At 41.7% G+C, this 23,011-nt stretch overlaps 1 protein-coding gene across 9 annotated transcripts in view; it reads right to left on the reverse strand.

The window, feature by feature from the left end:
• The window catches only part of ncoa3 (nuclear receptor coactivator 3), a 41,784-nt gene that overhangs the window by 2,625 nt on the left and 16,148 nt on the right, over positions 1-23,011 (reverse strand). For 2 of the 9 annotated variants that reach the window (XM_061832183.1, XM_061832174.1), the window contains exons 2-21: positions 13,534-13,602; positions 11,269-11,818; positions 10,936-11,096; positions 9,887-9,987; positions 9,575-9,749; positions 9,262-9,453; positions 9,041-9,127; positions 8,540-8,683; positions 8,068-8,215; positions 7,481-7,974; positions 6,384-7,348; positions 6,186-6,306; positions 5,812-6,051; positions 5,458-5,658; positions 5,076-5,193; positions 4,822-4,993; positions 4,212-4,583; positions 3,166-3,321; positions 2,810-3,056; positions 1,906-2,098 (exon numbers count right to left, since the gene is read on the reverse strand). In XM_061832183.1, coding sequence (XP_061688167.1) covers positions 1,906-2,098; positions 2,810-3,056; positions 3,166-3,321; positions 4,212-4,583; positions 4,822-4,993; positions 5,076-5,193; positions 5,458-5,658; positions 5,812-6,051; positions 6,186-6,306; positions 6,384-7,348; positions 7,481-7,974; positions 8,068-8,215; positions 8,540-8,683; positions 9,041-9,127; positions 9,262-9,453; positions 9,575-9,749; positions 9,887-9,987; positions 10,936-11,096; positions 11,269-11,354 — 4,373 coding nt within the window. In that variant the 5' untranslated portion in view covers positions 11,355-11,818; positions 13,534-13,602. Of the gene's footprint in view, positions 1-1,008; positions 1,370-1,905; positions 2,099-2,809; positions 3,057-3,165; positions 3,322-4,211; positions 4,584-4,821; positions 4,994-5,075; positions 5,194-5,457; positions 5,659-5,811; positions 6,052-6,185; positions 6,307-6,383; positions 7,349-7,480; positions 7,975-8,067; positions 8,216-8,539; positions 8,684-9,040; positions 9,128-9,261; positions 9,454-9,574; positions 9,750-9,886; positions 9,988-10,935; positions 11,097-11,268; positions 11,819-13,077; positions 13,162-13,533; positions 13,603-23,011 lie in introns of those variants that run through there. The other 7 variants (XM_061832177.1, XM_061832175.1, XM_061832182.1 and 4 more) reach the window with 7 other exon arrangements.

A 23,011-nucleotide genomic window follows, 5' to 3' on the forward strand; every position in this document is an offset into this window, starting at 1 on the left:
GTGAAACGAGCTGTAGTGGTCACGTGCAGTGTGAGCTGGGTGGTGGCCGAAGGCAGGGACCTTTGTGGTCCCATCCCCAGCTACAGAAGGTGGCTCTCGGGACATGGAAAGTCACCTCTATGTTAAGGAAGGACCCCGTGTTGGTGTGTGAGGTCAAGAAGTTCTGACTACAAATTAGTTGGTCTCGTCTCCACAGTTGGCTTGGGCTATGATACCAGTCCTCTTCAGAGGGGTTGGACTCGGTTTGAGTCTGGAGCTGCCCAAGGTAAGATGCGCCGAGCAAGTGTGAGTATATTTAAATTTCCCCTCAGCTCGGTGCATGCACGTTGGGGGTTCACTCTGAGAGGGTAGCTTCCCTCCACCTTTGGGTGGGGGTGATTGGTCCTGACTGCTGTTTGTGCACAGGCACCAAGGAGGAGTTTACAGTACCCACCATTTTTGGAGTCCTTGGAGTGGATGCTGTGGAGAGCGCCCCCGCTGGGGACCTCCATCGTTTTGCTGGGGGACTTCAATGTTCTCGTGGCCAGTCATAGTAAGACCTGGAGGGGCGTGATTGGGAAGTATACCCCCCCCACCCCCCGTTCAAAACAAAAGCTGTTTAGTTAGTATTAACTTTTATGGACAGGATTTCTAGAGGTAACCGAAGCATAGAGGGAGTTGAGTTTGGCGGCCTCAGTATTGAATTTCTTCTTTTTGCAGATGATGTGGTTCTGTTGGCTTAATAGAGACATGATGTCCAACTCTCACTGGCGCACTCGACAGCAGAGTGTGAAGTAGCTGGGATGAAAATAAGCAACAGCAAATCTGAGGTCATGGTCCTCAGTTGGAAAAGGATAAGATCCTGCCCCAAGTGGAGGAGTTCAAGTATCTTGGGGTTCACAAGGAAGGGAAGAATGGAACATGAGATCGACAGGTGGCTTAGTGCATCACGTGCAGTGATTTGGACTTTGAAATCGATCCCTTGTGGTGAAGAAGGAGCTAAGATGAAAAATTAAGCTCTCAATTTACCAGTCAATGAGCTGTGGGGTCGGAGCTCGGTCATCAGGGAGGGGCTCAGAGTAGAGTTGCTGGTTCTCACCATTGAGAAGAGCCAGATGAGGTGGCTGGCCTCTCTAATCGGGATGCCTCTCGGATGCCTCCCTGGTGAGGTGTTCCAGGCAAGTCCTACCGGGAGGAGCACCCAGGGACGACCCAAAACATAATGGACAGACTATGTCTCCCAGCTGGCCTCAGGATCCTTCCAGAAGAGGAGGATGATGTGGCTGAGGGGAGGGAAGTCTGGGCATCCCTGCTTACGGTACTCCCCCCCATGGATGGGTGGATTTTTATGAGCCTCTCCATTATGTGCAGTTTAACCATTAACAAGGCACTAAAGAGATAAGAAAATGAAAACTTTACTTTAAAAATTAATCAACAAAAATGTACAGCACTTAAGTTAAATTTAAAAAAAAAAACAAGCACATGTTTAAAAACAAAGTTCTTAAAGACTAAAGCCAAATGTATTGACCCTGGTACACATACCACACTTTGTGACTCCCCATATCATACAAATGGGGATGAAAATTTTCAGACTTTAAAGGGGACACATTTTGGAAAATGTAGTTTTTAATAATTTTTCATAAAATACTTGGGTCCACTCTACAAGGCCTGTTCACCGATCAAGTGTAAAATTGAAAGTTAATCTTTTGTTATCTTCTTAGTTCTGAAAATCAGTGTTTTCCCCAACTGTTATGCAACACTTGGCCTCATTTAAATGCAGCCACTACCACCACCACTCAATTTTTTCACCTCTAACTTAACCCTACAGAAACAATGGCGTCATATATTTAAAAGAGAATTTGGAGGTCTTGGATTTTCTAGGATTAAGAATTGTCCTATAATCTTTGGCGTATTTCGGTCACATACCTTTTGCGTGGTATTCCACCCTGCGGCCAGCCCTTCATATCACCCGATGGATACATGGAGCCTCCTTGTGGATTTCCTTGCATTCCTGACATCATGTTGTTCTGAGCAGAACCTCCCATCCTCCCCGTCATCATGCTTTGGGGTGGGCTACTGCTTGGGCCCATGAACGATTGCTCCCCCTGCTGGTTCATCCCTGCACATACAACAAAAACTGGATCACGACTTTTGATACACACACACACACACACACACACACACACAACACACACACACACACATACATATATATATATTATATATATATATATAAATATACATATACAAAGGTTGTTGTCTTTTCCTGCAAAGAAGAGCCATTGAACGAGGGGGGGGGCGGCAGGGCAACAGAAGGGACAGCTACTCTCTAAAATAAACTCTACCGGTGGTATGGCGAGTACTCAACTAGTGGCCTTTGATCGACCCCAGCGACTCAAACCACTCAACATTTTTTTAAAAACTTGATCACCTTTAATCACATTGTTTTTGTGTGGTAGGCGTCAGAGGGGGCTGACGTCACACCTCACCATAGGATTAAGCCTGAGAGCATTTTTAATGCCCATACACACAAACACTAGATGGCTGCAATGCATCATACAACTTAAATTTTTTGTATCATTTATGTCATTTCTATTGTAAATTACTTAAGAACGGAAAAAGGTAGAAAAGTCTTTTTGTTTGAAAGAGCAAAGTCTAATCATTAATTTGTTGTGTGACATGTTTATATTGCCATAGAAAAAAATATATTGTGTGCCTTGAAAAATCGGTCAAAATAGCCTAAAATGGCTGGTACTGGGGGTGGGGGTGTCCTTTGAAAAATGGCCGGGATCAAATGAGTTTATAAAACGTTATGTCTCAATTGACTCACCATAGTTACCTCCAAAGTTAAATCCCTGTTGACCTGGCTGGTTGATGCCAGGGCCTCCCATGGGACTCTCCATTCCTCCTGGTGCAGTGATATTTGGAGGAGGGCTGAATCCTGCCCCAGCCCCCTGTGCCTGCATCTGCTGCTGCTGCTGTTGCTGCATCAACATCATCATCCGCTGCCTCCTCATCTGCATGGTCATCACTTCCCTGCTGCGCTGGGCCATCATTTGAGCATTCAAGAAACTAGGCTACATTAAAAAAAACAATACATAGACATAACGATACACACTCCCGATTTTCATAAAAGGTGCAAAATGGCCGTAACACAGTAAATGTGAAGGAAAGTTGGTGGTATACCTGGCCAGTCATCCCAGACTGCATCCCAGGCTGCATACCAGGTCGCATACCAGGCTGCATGCCATGTTGCATGCCCGGGCGCATCGCTGAGCGCATGGCAGGATTCCCTCCAGGAGCACTTTCCATCTTCATGCCTTGACGGGTCTGGTTCATAAACTGTTCAATGAGACGATGTTGAAACATACTTCATTATTAGTCGTCAAGGAGGCTATTAACACATATTTGGAAGAGATATAAAATGATATAAATTGGAAAAAGGCCAATGCAGATATGCATCAAAATGCCGAATAATGGCCATGTCTATCCCTAAATACAGTGCTTTACAAATGTATTAGACAACCACCCAATGTAAGGCTTATGTAACAGTCACCCTAAAATAACAGCATTGGTATTTCCTTACATCCTTTTTTTAGATTTCGGGATTGAACAATACACGAGGATTTAGAAATTCTTCTCCCCAAATGTCTATTGTTCTCCATAAAATTTAGATAACAACCCAGACAAAAAAAAGGAAAAATAGTGAAGCGAATGCCCATTTCTTATTTAAGATGTCAAATTACCCTTTTAATTGGAGAACCCCTCTCAAAATTGGATACAAACTGAACTTAATCGAAAATTCATCATTCTTGTTGCACTCACTAAAATTGAGTCTCTTTTTTTGCCTTCATGACAGGTGGCTACTGAATTAGTTAAACGATGTACATGGACCTTGAATGCTTCTTTATACTCGCACGTGGGGCGCCTACGGTGACGTCACTTTGGGTCTCCTGCACGTCGTTTGCCTTCATATTCGAGTGCAACCCACAAGCTCTGTTTTTGAAAATGTACTGCAGTTCTTCTCTAAGTCAGAGGTGTCACTAAGGCTGGCACTGGCAAGGACGCCATAAAGTGTGGTTTCCTCAGCACATTTTGGTAATATCGGTTAGCAGTTTTTACTTTCCTTTCCGTAACAAGGAGAAACGCAACAACAATGGCAACATTGTGGAAGTGTGTCTGCTTGAACAAATGGACCTGAATGACCAGATGATGTGTTTGCATGTGATCACCTGTTGTCCTTGAAGCCTTTGCTGTAGCTGCAGTCGAAGAGGCTTGGTGGCAGTCATCATGCGAGGTCTCATTATGTTTGCACGGGGGTTGCCCAGACTAGCCATACCGCCCATTCCTGGGAAGCTTCCAGCTTGGCCCATTTGATTCATCACAGGATTGAAACCTGCTTGAGACTGGCCTGGTATCGTGTTGCCACCGTAACCAGGCTGCATGCGCATAGTGGGGGGTCCAGGTGGCCCAGGATAGCCTTGGCCATACATGGGCTTTTGATCTAAGCCAATGGTCGAGTCGGGCCCTGTAAAAGACTCTGATGGGGCAGATTGAGATGGTCCTTGATCCTGGGTTTGTGGGTGACTCTCGGGTCCGTGGTTCTAAGGTAAAGAAGAAAGAAATCAAACTGGACTGGACATGTGGAGGGAAACAAATTTCATAATATTGAATTTTGGTACCCGAACCATGAAGCCTCCAAATAATACTATATGCTAACCAGCAGGGCTACAACAACAAAAGTGTTCTATTACAAACCATGAAATGGTCAACAGATACCTATAAATTTCTATCTTTCATTGCAAACTTTGTAATTCAAATAATTCTAGATAATACCAGTACCTGGCCTACTATTTCAGGGATACCCAGGGCCCGGTCTATTTCTTGCAGAGCAATTACATCGGCGGTGTTCAGCAGAGAGTCTAGCTGATCCAGAAGTGCCCGCTCATCACTCTGTCCCTCACTGCTAGCTAGGGGACCGAGAAGCTCATCTAGGGGGTTGCCAAACTGTTCCCTAGTACAAAAGTGGAAGAGGTAGATCAGGCAATCCTATGATAACATTGTCAGTCTAAAATGACTGATTAACATTTTCTTACCTGTTTGTGTTACTCTGTGATCTTTCAATCCCCATGGCAGACTCTGGCCAAGAAGGAGAACGAGGTGGGGGCCCGTGCCCCCCAAATGGGCTCATATTCAGATTGCCTTCATTGGTACCTACAGCGGGGACAGTACGTGGTACAATATTAGCACTAAGCACTAAGACTAAATTGCCTGTAGGTGTGAATGTGAGTGCAAATGGTTGTATGTTTAATATGCGCTATGTGATTGGCTGGTGAGCAGTTCGGGGTGTACCCCGCCTCACATCCAGTGATAGCTATGATAGGTTGAAGCACGCGCATGACCCTACCTCAGATAAGCGGCACTGAAAATGGATGGATGGACGAATACTGTCAACTATTAGTACTTTGTTAGACATACCCATTTCCATGAGTTGTTGCTGCAAGATTGACCTCGTGTTTGCAGGTACACTGTTGGAGCGGTTGATCATGGGTCCCCCCATTGGACCAGAGCGACCCACACTTGGAAGACCTGGTCCAGTCATCGGACTGTTTGATCTGTGCACTCCCCATTCCCCTGGCCCTGCCATTATTGGACGTTGAGGCCCTCTGACCATGGCTCCTGATCAACACAAGAGCCAAAAAGAAAACTTGGCCGCACAGCAAATGGAAATATTTTGAAATATTTTACCAGTTTATATTGAGGAACCAAGTCCTTCATATATAGACAACTGTTGCAGGAAGGTTAATTAATATATTTATTTATTTAATTTACTTGTTGGATGGCCTCTTGGCGGACACACTCCTGTGCCTCCAGGAAAACCATTAGGAGCACCCCCAGGTCGAATCGGAGCATCCATGTTCTCTTGTTTGATGAGCGTAGGACATGGGACGTTCCTTCTTCCTGCCAGGCCAACTCCCACAGGCACTTCTCCACCCATTGGCATAGCATCTACAGACACCGTTCTTTGATAGACAACTCGCTGACCTGGAGTTATGGCACGTCTATCTCCTTCTAAAACAAACAAGAAAAATGTTCATGCTTTTTACCAGTCCATGTATAATTGGTCAAATAGTAAAACATGTGACATAAAAAAAAATTGCATATATATATATATATATATATATATATATATATATATGGCTTACCTAGTAAACTGTCAGGCATTAGTCCCTGTTTGTTCCCTACTTCTTTTCCTAATATGGAATCAGGCTCAGGGAAGAAACCAGAGACATTCCTTGTTCCAAGGATGGTCTCCAGGGTCTCCACCTGAATCATTGATACAAGAATGTTGATTGCTTTGACTAATGTTAAGAGACAGTGTTGAGGTCACATAAAACTATTACCTCATCAGATGGCTCAAGCTTGACCTTGCCGTCCATTGAGTGTGTCTCAGAGCTTGTGACCCCTGACCCCGGAGCTCCTTTTCCCTCTAGCTCTTCCAGCTTTGGCTTGAGATCAACACCCTCTTTTGAGTCATCATTATTGAGGAGGTAGTGAAGGATTGCATAGGACTTCTCTTTCTTGGGACTGTGCTGATCCTGCTTGGATTCTGATCCCCTAAGCCCTCCAACAGCTGCAACTCCTGCCTCGGATGTACCGGACTCTAAGCTACACTTGCCAGTGGCTTCGGCGGTAATGCGAGCCACCTCATCCGGAGTGTTCCCATTTTTTAGGAGCTTGTGGAGAATCTTGTGCTTCTCTTGAAGTGACTGACTTGTAAAATGCCCTGCATTGCCAGTTGAGGACACTGCACCGGGACCGCTGCCGGTAGAGGAAGAGACACCAGTTGAGGACGATGGGCTGGTAACACCGGTGGTTCCGTCCTTTACATCCGGTGTGGAACTGGGCCCGGAATTTGATGGATGTTTAGGTGGCAAAAGATCATCTGTTGGGGATGTGAGGAGCTGCAAAAGCTTCTTGTGACTTTTGTCATGTACCCGTCGATTAGATTCTCCTATGTTTGGTCCTGCCTCTCTGCTTGCTTGACTGTCTGGTTTGTCCAAAGAGCACTCGCTTGTAGGGGTGTGAGGATGCTGCTCCCCTGTTGCCCCCAGTGAGCTGCCAGGGCTCTTTGAGTCGCAGTGGGAGAGGAGGTTGGATTTGCAAGCTCCACCTGCGACCTGGTTGGTGGAATTGATGCTTGGTGAGCTGTCAGGCTTGTTTGTGGTAGGGGAAGTAAGAGAGGAGGGTAAAGGATTGCCCACACCCTCACTAATTGCTTGGAGAGCATTCAAAGAGCTGCTGGAGAAAGTAGTGGTCCCGGCTCCTGAGTTACCTGGGTGATTGGCGCTCATGGAAGAATTCAAACCTATAAATGAGACCGCAAACATAGCATGTGAGCTTGGTAAAACAAGTACATGTGTGAGGATTATTATTATTATTATTTTTTATGAATCTGAAAGAGGAAGAGGTGAATGATCAATGAACATGTGTTTCATACCTCCAGGAGAGAAGGGGCTGGCACCCATCTTGGGACTTCCTCTAACTCGGGGTGAACTCATGACATTGTGTGGGGGACAATTTATCCCTGGACTGGACTGTGGGGGACTGGTCATTCCCATCCCATATCCTCCACTTAAAGGTCCACTCGCATGGAAGTGACCCATCTGTTGATGTTGGTGCTGGTGCTGGGGATGCATTCCGTGGTGGCCCATCTGATTCATCTGCCCCATTTGGTTCATCGAGTTCATTGAATGCATGGAATTCATCTGACCCATGCTGTTCATTTGATGTATGGGATTCATTTGATGCATGGGGTTTCCCCCAGTGTAAGGTGGGCATCCTCTTTGGGCCAAATTTACCTGGTCAGTCATGCCATAGGCCATGTTCATGGCTGCACCTGACACCATGTTCATCTGTTGGTTGGGGTTGTTCACACCCATACTTTGAGGTCTCATGCCACCTCCTTGGTTTCCACGATAGTTGTTCTGCTCTCTAAAAGATTCAATTAAAAAAAGGTGGTGAGACAATTGTGTGGTTGAATCCAAACCACATTTCGTTTTAGCCAGATTTAAATGTCATTTTCACCTCTGAAGAAAGTGTGTAGACAGAAATGAGAGCGGTTCATTGGTGTTAGGATTTCTGCAGAGGTCACTGCGTGTCTGGGCCGTGACTGGGGTGCCATCAGATAGAGAGAACCGGTAGAGTGGTGTCTCTGCATGGCCATTATGGAAAGCTGGTGCAAAATGGAAGAAGGAATGCAAGGAAAGAATATTTCAGAAAATTACCAGAAACAATGGCTATACAAAAGAAAGAATGGAGCAGTCAACTAAGGCCATTCATTTACAGCTATGGTATACATTTTGAAGATTGTCTGTTCTTGTTCCTTCTGTCTTAAAAAGGACAGACTCAAAAGTGAATCCTGACCCTGTTCAAAAAAGTGGTCTGGAAAATATGACCACATTCTGATTTTTATGGTTGAAATGACTTGTAAAGCATATAAAGTGGTATGGACAGGTTAAATTATGCTTTTAATGGAGACAATCTTAGAACTACAAACCATCTTGATAGTGGCGCTTATAGGACCATGGCTGGCCCTCGCTTCGATTGAGGAACATCTGTATGCAGCGCCTCACCAGGTCCTCCCAGCCGGGACGCATTGTGGTATGAAGAGTGCTATGCTGATCAATTTCCATGAGTTTACCTATAATTGCAAGATTGAGGGTGGCATAAAGAAATAGCTACCGGAATGCATGAAATACTAAAAACCAACAAAATGAAAGGTAAATGTTACACTACCAGTCAAAACTTTGGACAAGGTTTCTCATTCACTAAAATGAGAAAGTGTCTCCAAACTGGTGACTGGTAGCCTATATAATAACATCTGGGATGTAGTGTTCTGCTGAAAATATACCACATGAAAAGATTTTAATTCTTATATTTGGACAGTGGAATGATACAAGTAAAGAAGGACCCTTATGAGCTGTTGTATTTTTTTTTTTAATTTTGCCATTTCATATAGGGACGTCAATCAAAAAAAAAAAAAAAAAAGGAACCTTACCTGACAACTCATGGCGTGTGCTAAACCGCTCTGCCCTTTCTACCGCTGTGATACGTCGAGCCACGCAGATCATACATGACTGTAGATCTGAATCGAGAGACAACATAATGTTACACACTATAAAATGTATTTTATTACTGCATTTAAATTTTTGATCAAGTCAAATGGTATTTCAATTCATTTGTTCTTTCGGGGAAGAAAATGGCCTTTGAAATGGATACCTTCCCCTTCCTCCATCATGGCCCGGGGCTGGGTGAGAGCGAAACACTGCATGGTCTCATAGCGTTGTACACTAGGCCTGTCTTCTGACAACCCGTGACTCTGACCATGGATTAAGTTTACCAACATGCGACAGTTGAATGTGTGGCTCTTCTGTCTGGGTGCCTCTCCCGTCCATGATGCCCCATTTGGAACTACAAGAAAGGATAAAAATTAATACTGGGAGACGATGACGTTATTTAATATTTGAGTTCTTAGATTGGTTAACGTATTTTACGAAATCACACTCGTTTGTACGTATTACTCATGTCTCACCAGTGGATTTGGGTACATTTTTGTGGAATGCCTCCCTGTCATCATCATGGATGATGTTGTACACGCTGGTGTTGATAAGCTCCTCCTGTTTGTACTGAAGGTATTGTGTCACATTGTCAGACACAAATACAATGCTACCCTCTCGGTTCACTACAAAAAGAAATCCATCTAGAGCCTGGAAAGAACAAAAAGTGAAGAAAACTTTAGGAATGGACAAACTGAGTTAATTTGTCGAGTGAAAGCAGGGACAGCAAAGGGAACAGAAGGATGCATTTTATCAGATTGTTGGCTCACTTGAGGGGAGAAACTGACCTGTAGAAGTAGAGGGCCCAGGTGGTCTTTGTCAATGACGCCTTGGCCAGTCGAGGAGACGTCCGCCTTCTGGACATCATCAGCACTGCAAGAGTTTTTACCTAGGGAACATTGTACAGCAACTATGAACAAAATGTGACATCATTCGGTGAGTTTCATAAAAGCACACAAAAAAACAAAAACGAGTGTATAAGTGTTTATTTTAGATTTAAAGAGTTTTAAAGTTGACATACTGTTTATAATCTTAAAGCTAAAACTTTTTTTTAACTTCAATATAATGTAATGTCGTTTTTGTACCACCAGGTGGCAGCACACGCCCCGTAGCGAAGCTTGACATGCATTTCTATTTTTAAATTTAGCATTTGTCTGAGACTTTGTTAGACAGCCCTCAATATAGCAGGACTATCTCTGGAGCTAAGTGCTAAGCAAGACTAGAGTAACCTTGGAACAAATATCGTTTTGCACTTAACCCACTGTGTGAGACTGTAAAGCTGAATGTCACCTATTGAAAGATGTTGACTGTACTAAGGTGGAAGAATATGTTTAAACGTAGTCATGTGATGATGCTGAGTCTAGTTAAGGAACCAACCTTGACCTCTCTCATACTCAGCAGAAATCTTAGGTGAATGAATACAGGTAAAATAGAATGTCCTTATATTAAGTCAAATTGGCTAAATTATCCTGAAAATGACAAATAGAGGTTTAAGAGTATCATTATTCTCCATTGGGAAGCAGGGTTTGCCACCAACAGATCAACAGTATCTCTGACTGCCTTGAGCCATGACTACCAAGCGTTGGTCTCAATTCCTAGTGTTCATTTACCCTCGATGACACAGCCCAACTGGCTGTCGATCTGAGGTCTGGCCATGAACCAAAAGCACCATTTCATCACCAGCATCACCTGCTCTGCAGAAGGGTATTCAGGCTTGCCAAACCATATTCCCTTTCAAATCCCCAAATACAAATAAGGACGATACTAATTGTATAGTGTTCTCAAGGTGTCCATCATACTGTATGTACAGTATGTACAGAACGCACTGAGCTTGTACCTTGCTCTTTGATTTGTCTGATCTGTCGCACAGTCTCCTTGAGGATTGCACATTTGTCAGGCTTCACATTGAAGCTATCAATGTTAGAGAGGTTAGCAGAGATGAGTTCAGCCAGCTCCTCGATGTACTTGGTCTCCTGTTCCCGTCGACGCTTGTCACACCTGCCAGGGCGCCAAGGGGATTAGACATGTTGCCAAGACAACCTCACCACCCCATCACCAAGCACAGCAAACTGTTCAGATATTTGCTAGGCAGCACAAACATATATATTACAAAAAGCAGTAGCCAACAGTGTATTGTTCATACATTACTCTTCAACATTATATCACTCACCCTATCCCTGGTGTGTCGCAGGTCGAGAGTTTACGTTTGCGGTCTGAGCACAGTGGCTCCAGTGAGTTGTCTCCTATGCCACTCATCGTCAGAGCATATCAGCACCTGGAAATTTATGGTTACATCTTACAAATATCCACTCACAAACAAGAGTTCAATGAATCAAACAACAGAATGAGCTGCAAGTGTGTTTTATCTGCACTTATACAATCTGATCAATGGATAAGTGTCCTCTGATGTCAGCAAAATATGTAAAAACTCAGGCAAACCTTGAAAGCCTGGTGTCAAATTGGGGTAAAAAAAAAAAATCCCTAAGCAACTGAGCTTATAAATGAAATGCCTTCCATGGGAAGAGCAGTTTCCTCCTGATTTATGAGGGAAGACTATCCAGTTAGTAAAGCAGCCTTGGTTCTTGATGGGAATGAAATCTCATCTGTTCCACTGTGAGGAGCGACTGATGATGATGTGGTGATTTGAAGCCTCGGGGGAGATGGGTCATACTGCGTTCAGCCAGCTTGCCCGCTAGAATTGTACCACTCCGCTCAGCCGGCTGCAGCAACACACATACAGACGCAGCTATACAAACCCTTTCAAGTACACGCTCAGGCATGCTGCAGTACAGTGTGTAAGAGATGTACACTAGGAGCAGCAAGGCATGTATTAGGCAGCCTGCCTTTGTCAAACTGTGGAGGAACATGAGCAAAAAATAAATAAATAAAATGAAACAAGCACACTTTTCTCAATCTTATGTTGTCTAGATTGGTCCTTAGCAAGCTTTATTTCTGGGACTAACAAAAATATATCCCTTATATACATTCTATTTTCTTAGTTTTCTCCACTAGGCTGCATCCATTTTTTTCCCCTCCAGAAGGCTTTAACTGCTCTTTCTCTGCATACCATCCTCACACAACCCCTCCCTTCTCTCACTGCCTGAATATAGCATTCGGTTCAATCTAGTTACATTTGATATTGCACCAAAGCAAACCCTTATATGTCTGGGCCTTTTTCAAATAGGTCATTTCAAGAAACACTCATGCACACACCCACACTTGCACTATATAAACAGTTGCAGGGGAAAAAAACTTAACTTATAACTACCTAAAGGAGGATACAGTGGACCGATTTTAATTGGGAGTTGGTGCCCACCCCCCAAAAATAAGAAAATAAAAAAGAATGACCACAGGGGGTTGGGAAGAAATTAAAAAAAAAATTGAATAAAAATGAAAAGGGGTGGGGTGGAGCAATTTGCAAATAGGTGAATCTGTGGGTGCAACATCGGAAGCGCGTAGGGACCACAATATTTTTTTCCATACAAATTTATACTTGAGTTTGATGAGATGCATCTAATGATCTGATGACTCTGCAGTTAATTTCTATACCATTGCCTCAAATATGACCTCTTCTCAATTCACACTGGAGAAAACCTTGTTACCCGGTTCGCAAGGTCACTCCTCTTCCCTATTCCCACCGACAAATTCAAAGTTACAGTGCTCTGCTCTACAACCGGAGTATCCTAGACACGATGTCTGCATGGGTGTAAATGCACAGGAACAAGCAGTCTTTCAGCACAAAGGAGTGAGCTCATTCTAGAGTTGAAAAGTGTACAACGGATGAGAGCAATTATGCAACTCCAGCTCCACAGTTTCAGGCTAGGACATGCAGCTAAGTTACCCACCACTGCCACTACCACCATTAATTCACACAAGTAATCTCAATGCTCCTGCTAGAAATGTGTCCGGGGTCGCACTCCATAGTAAAAGTCTGCTTGTACCTTTCATCAGCTAACAACACTATACTGTATTCTCTTGCCTTTTTCTATGACACCCTGCCTTGGGGCTGAAGTCCCTTCTTTCTCTCTGTCTTCCTTCCTGGTTTATGTCCTGAGGGTAACTTCTACAGTAGTGGAGAAAGAGCACAACATAAAGCCACCGTCACATTCTGAGACAGCAAAAGTGCAGTGTGCTAGTAGCCTTTCTGAGAAGAGGCAATTATTCCGCAGGTAGTATTTTTTTTTTTTTCATTATAGTTGCGGGGAAACAAGTCTAAACATGTTTTACCCAGGAAATATTTTCTTAAAAAAAAAAAAGCATCTAGGTAGCAAGCAGCAGTATATCAAATGAACTGTGCCAGTCTACCCACTGATATGAATCATCTCAATTTGTGTTATTTGCTCAGAGGCAAATTGCATTTGGTCTACCACAGTAAAGGATTCGTGATTAACATTTTGAGGGAATCTGTATTTTTTGAACACGTATACATGCTCACCTTGGCATATAAAATCCCCAGTTCAGCGCCATCCGGGTCCCCTGGGCAACTTCAAAGTTCTGTCATCTCCTGAGAAAGTTACAGAATCTCAAATGTAAATATGGTATGCATATGTTTGGCTTTATAGAAATTCATAGTGATTCCATATTATTTCTAAAATTTAGCGAGAAAGCCACAGTAAGTTGCATCCTGTTTGCTTCGTTGCTCAGCTTGTTCCACTGCGTCATCACTTCCCTTTCCTGGAAGTGTGCCCACTGCCATTTCATTCACCCAATTTACATACTGCTTGTACAAGGCTAGTTGTTTCAAGTCATTTTGGTTTCTATCCATGATTTAACCATAAGTAGTTAAGGTCTCCACCCATATAATTTGCTAAAAAGTATGAATTATTAGCAAATACCTCCCTAATTGCAGTGTACTGTAACAGGAGAGTTGGTTTGTGTTGTCAAGAAAGCACTAATTCCTACCCGCCAGCCCCATAACAGAACAAATATTACCTCTATGTTTTAGGCACTCTGAAATGTGCTGGTCCAGAAAGTATACAAATACATGAAAATAGTGAACGCCTCCCATTACAAGAAAGTGATTTGCACTATGAAACATTGAACTTTAAACTGAAAATTGAATTCTACTTTGACTTTAACTCACTCCCACCATCATGCTGTGGCCAGCCATTAACCATTGTCCGGTTCTTCAAACAACTTCTATAACTTGTAGTTCATTGTACAGCTGTAGTAATGTGTAAAAAAGTTACAGTAAGCTCAACTTAATCCTCACTATATTGTACCCACAAAATGCATGCTAGGAAAAAAAAAGAAACCTTTATACGTGCTAGATTGTCATCACCATTAATATCAGCACAAACCTTCTAACTACTTGTACAAATATGCATGTGTTGCTTCATCACAGACCAAAACATTTTTGAACCCAGAGCTGCTGCTGAGATAAATAACAGGGACAAAAAAACTAAAGTGGTGTCAACTGTAAAAAAAAAAAATATATATATATATACACACACACACACACACACACACACACACCACACACACACACACATTTATAGATGCCGAGATGGAAAGATTGCTTGCATCATGGATCGGGGATCACAGTCAAGGTAGGTCTAAAATCTTCCCAATTCATTTTGCCCAAAATATTATGAAAAAAAACCTACTTGGCCAGAAAAGTATAAAGTATAAGTATAAAAGTATATTAGTACAGGGGCTGGTTTTTAAAATGTTTCAAGTACATTATCCTATATTTTTTCACATCATAATATATATTGCAGTGTGACAAAAAAAAAGTCCTTTCATCAATGTCATTTCTTCCCAATAGCAAGGAGCCCAACATTATATACCTCAAATACTGCATTCATTCTATACTTCATAAATGCATTGGCTAATATCAAGACTGGTTAGTTATATCGGTTAAGAGCATAGTTGTATGAATGTCGTTATTTATTTATTTTTTCTTAGAGCAAGAAATATGTTTTTTTAAGGCTACTCCGTATAATACAAATCCGGTAAAATTTTTTTATTCTTTCCCTTCTTTTCCCAATCTATGGAAAGTAGTCATAGCGACGAGGAACTCTGGCTAACATGCCCGAGTACTTCATGAACAGGCGGACCTTTGTCTAAGTTTCACTCAAGATAATGATTTTGAAAAGGTGCACAGAATTCCTTCTGGCACCTCTTCCCAGAAGCACGATTGATACATTTATGTCTGTAAACCGCATCATGCGAGGCGAAACCCATACCAGATAACTAGAAAATATGCTGACATTTACTTTATCTCGTTTGATCTGGCTGTGGTTCTGAAAGTGGTAATCATCTCATACTGTACATCACACCCATTATTTCAGTGATTTGTTAACTATGTGATATTTTATATATCGTATGTGCCTCATGCAAATATTAACCACAATAATATTAATTAACCCCTAACCGTATTTTTTAAATATACATACAGTAAATGTAAAGTATTTCTCATTTATTCATTGTAAACAGAAAGGATGTCAAAGACAACTTCCTCACTTGTGATCTGATACTACTGATATTGCAGCCTCGAGTTAGACTTCAGCAACAATCTTACATAATTTAATTACTTTGTAGTTTGCCTCTCAGTTCTGATGATCCAGGTTTAAATCCAGCCTCACCTGTGTGGCATTTGTATGTTCTCCTTATGCCTTTGTGGGTTTTGTCAGGGTACTCCGGTTTCCTCCAACATCCCAAAAAACATGCATGCTATGTTAATTCAAAACACAAAACTCCCCGTAGGTGTGAATATGATTGTGAATGGTTGTTTCTATGTGTCCTGTGACTGGCTGTTCAGGGTGTACCCTGCCTCTCACCCGAACAAAGCTGAGATAGCCTCCAGCACGCCTGAGACCCTCGTGAGGACAAGCGGACCGATAAGTGAATGAAAGGAATGTTAGAAAAGGCTTAATCAAGTGATATTACTCAGAGTGTAGTTATCAGCAGAACTTGCACTGAATAAAACAGACCCATTTTTAATCAAAGCCATGGCGAGATAAAGTAACTGCTGTGCACATCTTGACTTTTGAGGGCCAGTGTCCTACAACCAATTAGATACACAATTGCATAACTAAGTAGAACTCACAATTGAATATTATCATAACTCATTTATTAGAGTTTGAAGATTATATGCCAGAGAGTAATGTTATATCGCCTCTTTAAATGTTTATACAGTACTGTGTTTTCCTACCAAAACTCATTATACTAAGATATATATGCAACAAGTTCAATGTTTTCCCATTCATTGTGCTAGCTTTTAGATCGCGATTTTTGTATAAAAAAAGAAAAAAGTTAATGTGTGATGTATTTGAACATCAAAGTGTAATTCTTTTGTCTGTAGAGTTTGACAGTGAAAATCAACTGGAGTTAATAAACGACTACAAATAAGCAACATTCAGTTTTTGCTTCTATAGGAGCACCTTAGCAAACTGTTGGGATCACATATGATCTGCATGCCAGTCGGGCACTGCTGGATGGAAGTGCTGGACCTGAGCTTCGAATGGACTGCTTAAGGGTCCACTGACATGAAAAACATAATTTTTAGTATGGAGCCTCAGTTTTGTTTTTTTTCCCCACCACACATCAGGATGTTGTCGTATATGGATTTTGACATCTCCCCCCATGAAAATCCTCTCAAAGCATTTGTGTTAGAGAAGAACAAGGAAGGGACGTTTTTTGCAGACGCCCACACTGGGTGAGTTCATGTGCGTATACCTGTTTTACCGACAGGAATGTAGCTGTTTTTTTCTGCGTGTTAGCCAAAATGCTGGCTAATTGTATTGGTGGATCTTGCTGGAACCCTCGGGAGGATGGATTCATTGTTCACACTTTTCCAAAACACTCGGTTCGTCCTGAAAAATGGATTGCCCAGTTGCAAAGGATGAGAGCTTTGAGGATTCTAAATGACAGGTAGATGTGTATAGAGCAATTAAAAAAAAATAGTTGTGTTTAAGGCAATTTAATAACACACAATACAACACAAAACAACAACAAAATAGAAGTACAGTGGTACCTCGGTTTTCCAACGTCTCTATTTTCGTATGCCCTGACCAGCTGACCCAGGACGATTTGTTATTGTGAATTTGAAAGCACTCCCGGAAAAAACGGAAAAGACGTAACATGCACGACGCAACCAGTTGACCCACAAACTCCTCTGCACGTGGACGTGTCCCGGTAGTGACAATTTTTTCTTCTTATTGAGCAATATTAACCACCAAATCATGGCTCCAAAGAAGGCAAATGGATCTGCTGGAGCTGAAAAAAGGAAAGTGGTGCGTAAAACTGTCGACTTCAAGAAGAATTTGACAGCTTAATACGAATCTGGTGTACGAGTTTCTGAGGTATTGAAGAAGTATGGCATGGCGAAATCGAAGATCAGCATCATTCTGAAACACAAGGATGCCCTCAAAGCAAGTGATGTTGCTAAAGGAGCAACAGTGTTGACCAAGCAGAGGCCACGCTTCTTTTATGTGGTAATGCTAGAGGTGAGTGCAAGATCAAGTCGCTGCTAGTGTACCATTCTGAGAATCCCTGTGCGTTAAAGCAGAACAATATTATGAAGCGTACATTGCCTGTTATGTGGAGGTCCAACTCCAACGCTTGGCTGACCCGGCAATTTTGTACCGAATGGGTGCATGAGGTGTTGGCCCTTGGACCAACAAGTCATCGCCAATTTTAAGAAATTGTATACAAAATTTTTGTTCCAAAGATGCTTCAAGGTGACGAGTGACACTCAGTTAACCCTTCGTGATTTTTGGAAAAATCCTTTCAACATTTACTACTGCATCACCATTGTCGACAAAGCTTGGAGCCAGGTGACACATAGGACCATGAACTCTGCATGGAAGAAATTGTGGCCCAAACGTGTTACTGATCGCGACTTTGAAAGTCTTGCAGCTGCTGCAGAGCCTTCAACAGCTGCTGGTGGCGACATGGTGTCTCCACACGATTGTCAACTCATCCATGAAATCGTAACAATGGGCCGAAATCTTGGTTTGGAGATGGATACCGATGATGTTGAGGACCTGCTGGAGGAGCATCATGTCGAGCTCACTACTGAGGAAATCCTGTACCTTCAGGAGGAGCAGAAGAAGACATTGGAGGAGGAGATTTCGTCTGATGAGCCTGAAGGCAGGAAGGATGTCTCAAGTGCCAATAAAAAAGCTATTTGCGCCAAATTGAATGACATCCATAATTTTGTCAAACTCCATCACCCTAACAAAGCAGAATGTTCCAGAGCATTGCAAAATTTCAATGACGTTGTTATGAGACACTTCAGAAAGGTGCTCAAATGACGACAGAAAGTCTACATTATTTTTTTTTTTTTTAAAAGGGTGAGTCACCCCCCCACCTTAGACATTTGAAACTGTTGATTGTTTTGCATTGCTTATTTCTTTTGTTCCACTAATCCTACCTCTAGTCGTAAGTAAAAAAATTTTGTACATGTTACTTTCTGTGCAAATAAAAAAATATATTTTTTTCTCCCTCATTATTGCTTGTTTCTGTATTTTGTTAGTCAAAAAGCTTTACAAGGCTGGGAGCCGAGTCACTACAGATACGGCAATGCACTCCCAGCCTAGCATACTCTACTACAAAATCATACATTTTAAGCAAAAAAAATATATTTCTCAAATGATTTAATCATATAAAGTATTTAAACTATACATGTATTTCTACTATGCCGTTTATTATCAGAAAAAGGTTAAAAAAAAAACGCTTTAGAAAAACTTTTTTAGGTTTGGAATGCATTATTTAATTTTCCATTAATTGTAAAGGGAAAATGCGCTTTGGATTTCAAACGTTTCACTTTTCAACCGGTCTTCTGGAAGGAATTGTGGTTGAGAACCGAGGCACCAGTCTACAAAGACAGTTTAGTAGAGTGTAACATGAGCTAACTAGGCGTATAGTCACCTAACTCGAAAAACTTCCCAGAAAGCAGCAATAATAAAAAGCTCCATCTGCGTCCGACAACGTACTCCATTTCTCAGAACGAAACAAAAGATCCCCGTCATAATAACTTCATAAAGTACGTAAGTCAGGGGTGCTAAATGTGTCGATGTGCGCGGCCCAGCGTTGTTGTTGCACGCCCTCCGCCGGTGTTAAGCCCAAATGCGGAGGTGGATCAGACTGGGAGGTGGTTCGGCCGCGGGCGGGGAGGAGAAAGGAGGCTCCCCCCACCGGTGTCTGGGAACCCCTGAAGTAGTTACTTCGCCCGGCATGGGCTCTCCTGAGTACACTACATACTGTACACAAGACTTGTAAAAGAGTTAGGAAATCGAACAATTCTAGTCCTGTCATTTTGAATATTTCATCTCAGAAGGGGCATCAGAAAAATCCGAAAATCTCTCTTGTTCATCTCCCATAGCAGGTGGAACAGCGTCTTCTCAATGGAGACGCTGTTCCCAGTGTGACATCTGGAAATGACATTGCAGGCAATATGCTCTGCGCTCATTCCCCCCCCCCCCCACCCCCCATATAGACATTGAAGTGAATAATATTATATGTACTTGTCACAACAATATCTATATTAAAATGTATATATGACTGTCAGTGGACCTTTAATGAGGAATGATCAAATCTGATCTTTTAGTTCCAGTCCAATCTCCTCAGATCCTTGCTTTTACCCCTCCCCACCCTAACATCGGACCGATTTTAAATGTCAAAGATTGGATTGGGACACCGTGACTAATTTGGTTATTACAAATTGTAGTTGGTAGACACAGTGAGACAAACAGAATGATAGAAAAACCTGCATCAATTCAAGATCAAATTGCAATGACAATCCATCAATGAATCAAATCGTAGCCCAGTGAATCGTAATTGAATCAAATCTTGGGCTAAAGTGTCCAAAAACTGAGCCCACATCAACTGAATTTTCACACAATAGGCTAGTGTCTCACATGGCACCCCGAAGACTTAACGTACACCTTTTTAAAAAAATGTTGTACATGTCTTTAGACAAGTTTTTACTACAGCATATGATCTAAATAGGATATCATTTTCCCCTATCCTGCTATGTTTATGAAGAAGATAAACATTTTTGGAGAGGACAAGATATGAGTGGAAACATGAGTCGTTTGCCTTTTATAGGCATTGTTTGGGAAGTAATAGCTAAATCGTTTAAAGTGCCTGTAAACTGAAACTAAAAATGTCTTGTGAATTTGACACCACAGAGAAAATAAACCTGACAAATTTGAATGAGGGAGAGAGGGGTGAATCCACCAAGCACCTATATACGAAATCATGCTTCCTAAAAGGTGAAAAATCGAGATGTTCTCTCACCTCTTGACATCGAAAGTGTTGAAAAGACGGCCTGCTAAAGTTTCAACTGTCAGCCATATGCGTTTATACTTCTCACACATGCTTACAAAAACCTCTGCATCTGAGCTGTGAAAATCCATCCGTCCCACAGAGTCATTGCGGAGGGTTTTCATGCCATGATGAGAGGCACTAGCCACCTGCTAACTTGTGGCCAAAAAGACTTCTAAATGCCATGGACCAGCGGCAGGCTCATCCAAATCAGTCATCACTGTTCTTGTTGTTGTGTCAATGTGTGTCCACATTACAGAAAAACGTCAGAGAAAGTTAACCATTTATTAAACACGGGTATCCATTATTAATATTCAATCAGAGACATCTGAGTACATAGACGCTGTTATCTATAAATTCCACAATGCTTTGCATTTCAAGATATTATGGTGCTGTGATTGGCTAGTGACCAGTTCGGGTATATCCTGTCACTCGCCTCGAGTTAGCTGGGATAAGTTCCAGCACCCCCTTATCCCTAGTGGGGATAAGCAGTACAGTAAACGAACCAACAAATGATCTCATGGGAGCCTAAAAAACAAGATCCATAACACTTGGTAATTTAAATAAGATTGTTGTAGGCATAGCGAGCTAGCTACCACTGTATTAGTATAATTGTAAGTAACTTACAATTGGACCAGATAGCCACTGATGGAACAAATGTACAGAGGCGCAGTTTTAATCACGCACCCTGAATAAAAAAAAAAACGGAAATTATGAAAAACAGTTCAATGCTAGTGAGTACAGAGTACCGTACTACCTGTGCACACTTCTTGGTCTTTTCATGTTTTCAGGCAATTATCTTCAAACATGTTTAATGTAGTTGGAAATAAATTTCCGAATTTACTTTAAAAGGTCTTTAAGGTTACACTGCAATAGACTGAACAGTTTATTCTTCAGCTCTCCGCCAGAACAGAGAAATCCCCAGCACATATTCATTGTAAACTATTTTTTTCCTCTCTTGTCAGCACAACCAACGTGAATTACTTGTATCTCAGCATTATTTATATTTTTTTAACTCTTGTGCCTTCTTTCCACTACAGCATTTCTAGAAATGGATTTCTTTATACCACAAATATTTTTCTGAGTCCCACAGGCAAATTAAAAAAAAAAAAAAAAAAAAAAAAAAAAAAAAAAAAAATCAAAAAAATTTCAATGGACACTGATAGACAGCGCATGTTTTAGCATATGAAGCCTCCAGTGATGCTAACAGGAATAAGTGAGTTGACGTCAACAAACAATGTGAAATGAGTTTTCTATACTGTTGTACCACTATTATGTGTACTCCTGTGAAGCTCAAAACAGCAGCAGTGTCACGCAGTCAGTACCAGAATAGTGAAGAGGACATTCCTGCTCAGCAGAAATAAATGCCTGAAACTTGAGCTCTCTGAGACAATGACTTGTGGGCCAACAATAAACAGGGACACACCCAAAACAAACTGGGCCGTGCACACATGAACACAATTACAACCCCACCAAAAAAAAAAAAAAAAAAAAAAAAAAATCACACCCAATGTGTGCGACACTGGCACCACGACACTGGCACCACGGTAGAATAGAGGAAAGCATACTGTCCCTCATACCAGAAGGTTTATGAGTTGGAAACTTATCTCCAACCCTTCTGCGTGGAGTTTTCTTCCTGCGCTCTGTAGGTACTCAATCCATATATAAAAAAAATAAAAAATAAAACACAGACATGTTCAGTTAATTCAAGACATTAATTTGGCGATCGATGTGAATTACGTAGTATAACTAATTGTTTTTAGAAACATGTTCTGCAATAATCCAGTGACCACCTATGAGTGTACAACGCCTCTCGTCCAAAGTCAGCTGAGAGTAAACTTGTGGCCAACAGCAACCCTAATTACAATTCAATCTTTTATTTCAAACTCATACTTAATAAATGGGTAGAAATTGATGGATGGTATATCAGACAATCCCTCCTGAAACATCTAAATATCAGATTTGCAGCATGACATCTATTCATAAAAACAAACGGAGAAAGACACAAAAGACATCCACTGGTCAACCAGAGCTTAGGACATCAAGTACAGAAAGGAAATCCAATATGACTTCCTGTTTTTCTTTAAACACCTTCATTACTTCCTGTCAAGCAAACAACCAGCATCAATATCCTCAAGTAACACAATTGGTATTATCACTGTTAAAAGTGGAAATCTCTTGCCACCTCATGATTCAATTATTGATGTACCTTTTTTCTTACTTGGCAACTACCTACTAGTACAAGCTTTAATATTGAAGTGATAGTGGTAATGATCTCAATTTCTATGACTAAAATAATTACAAATACATAAACTTTATGAAATAGAGTGAGAGAGAGAGAGAGACAGACTGAAATAGAGAGAGTGAGAAAGAAATATTTTCTGGTTCAGCTGGTTTTGCATCTCCGTTTGTATATATTCATTGTGCAATGGACCTAGTCAATTATACAATAATCCCATTCCAACAAGTGTATGAAAGAAGGAAACGGAGAAAAAACAATTGTGCACAATGGTGGTGGTGGAGAAGCGACCAGCAAATTCAAATCGTCAGACTCAAACCAGAACAAGATGAATATCGTTGCATGTTACAAGAGAGAGCAAGTTGTCCCATAGCAAACATACTTGTGATGTATGCAAGTA

Source organism: Syngnathoides biaculeatus, chromosome 10, assembly GCF_019802595.1.
Source record: "Syngnathoides biaculeatus isolate LvHL_M chromosome 10, ASM1980259v1, whole genome shotgun sequence".
In the NCBI taxonomy this organism is placed as follows: domain Eukaryota; kingdom Metazoa; phylum Chordata; class Actinopteri; order Syngnathiformes; family Syngnathidae; genus Syngnathoides; species Syngnathoides biaculeatus.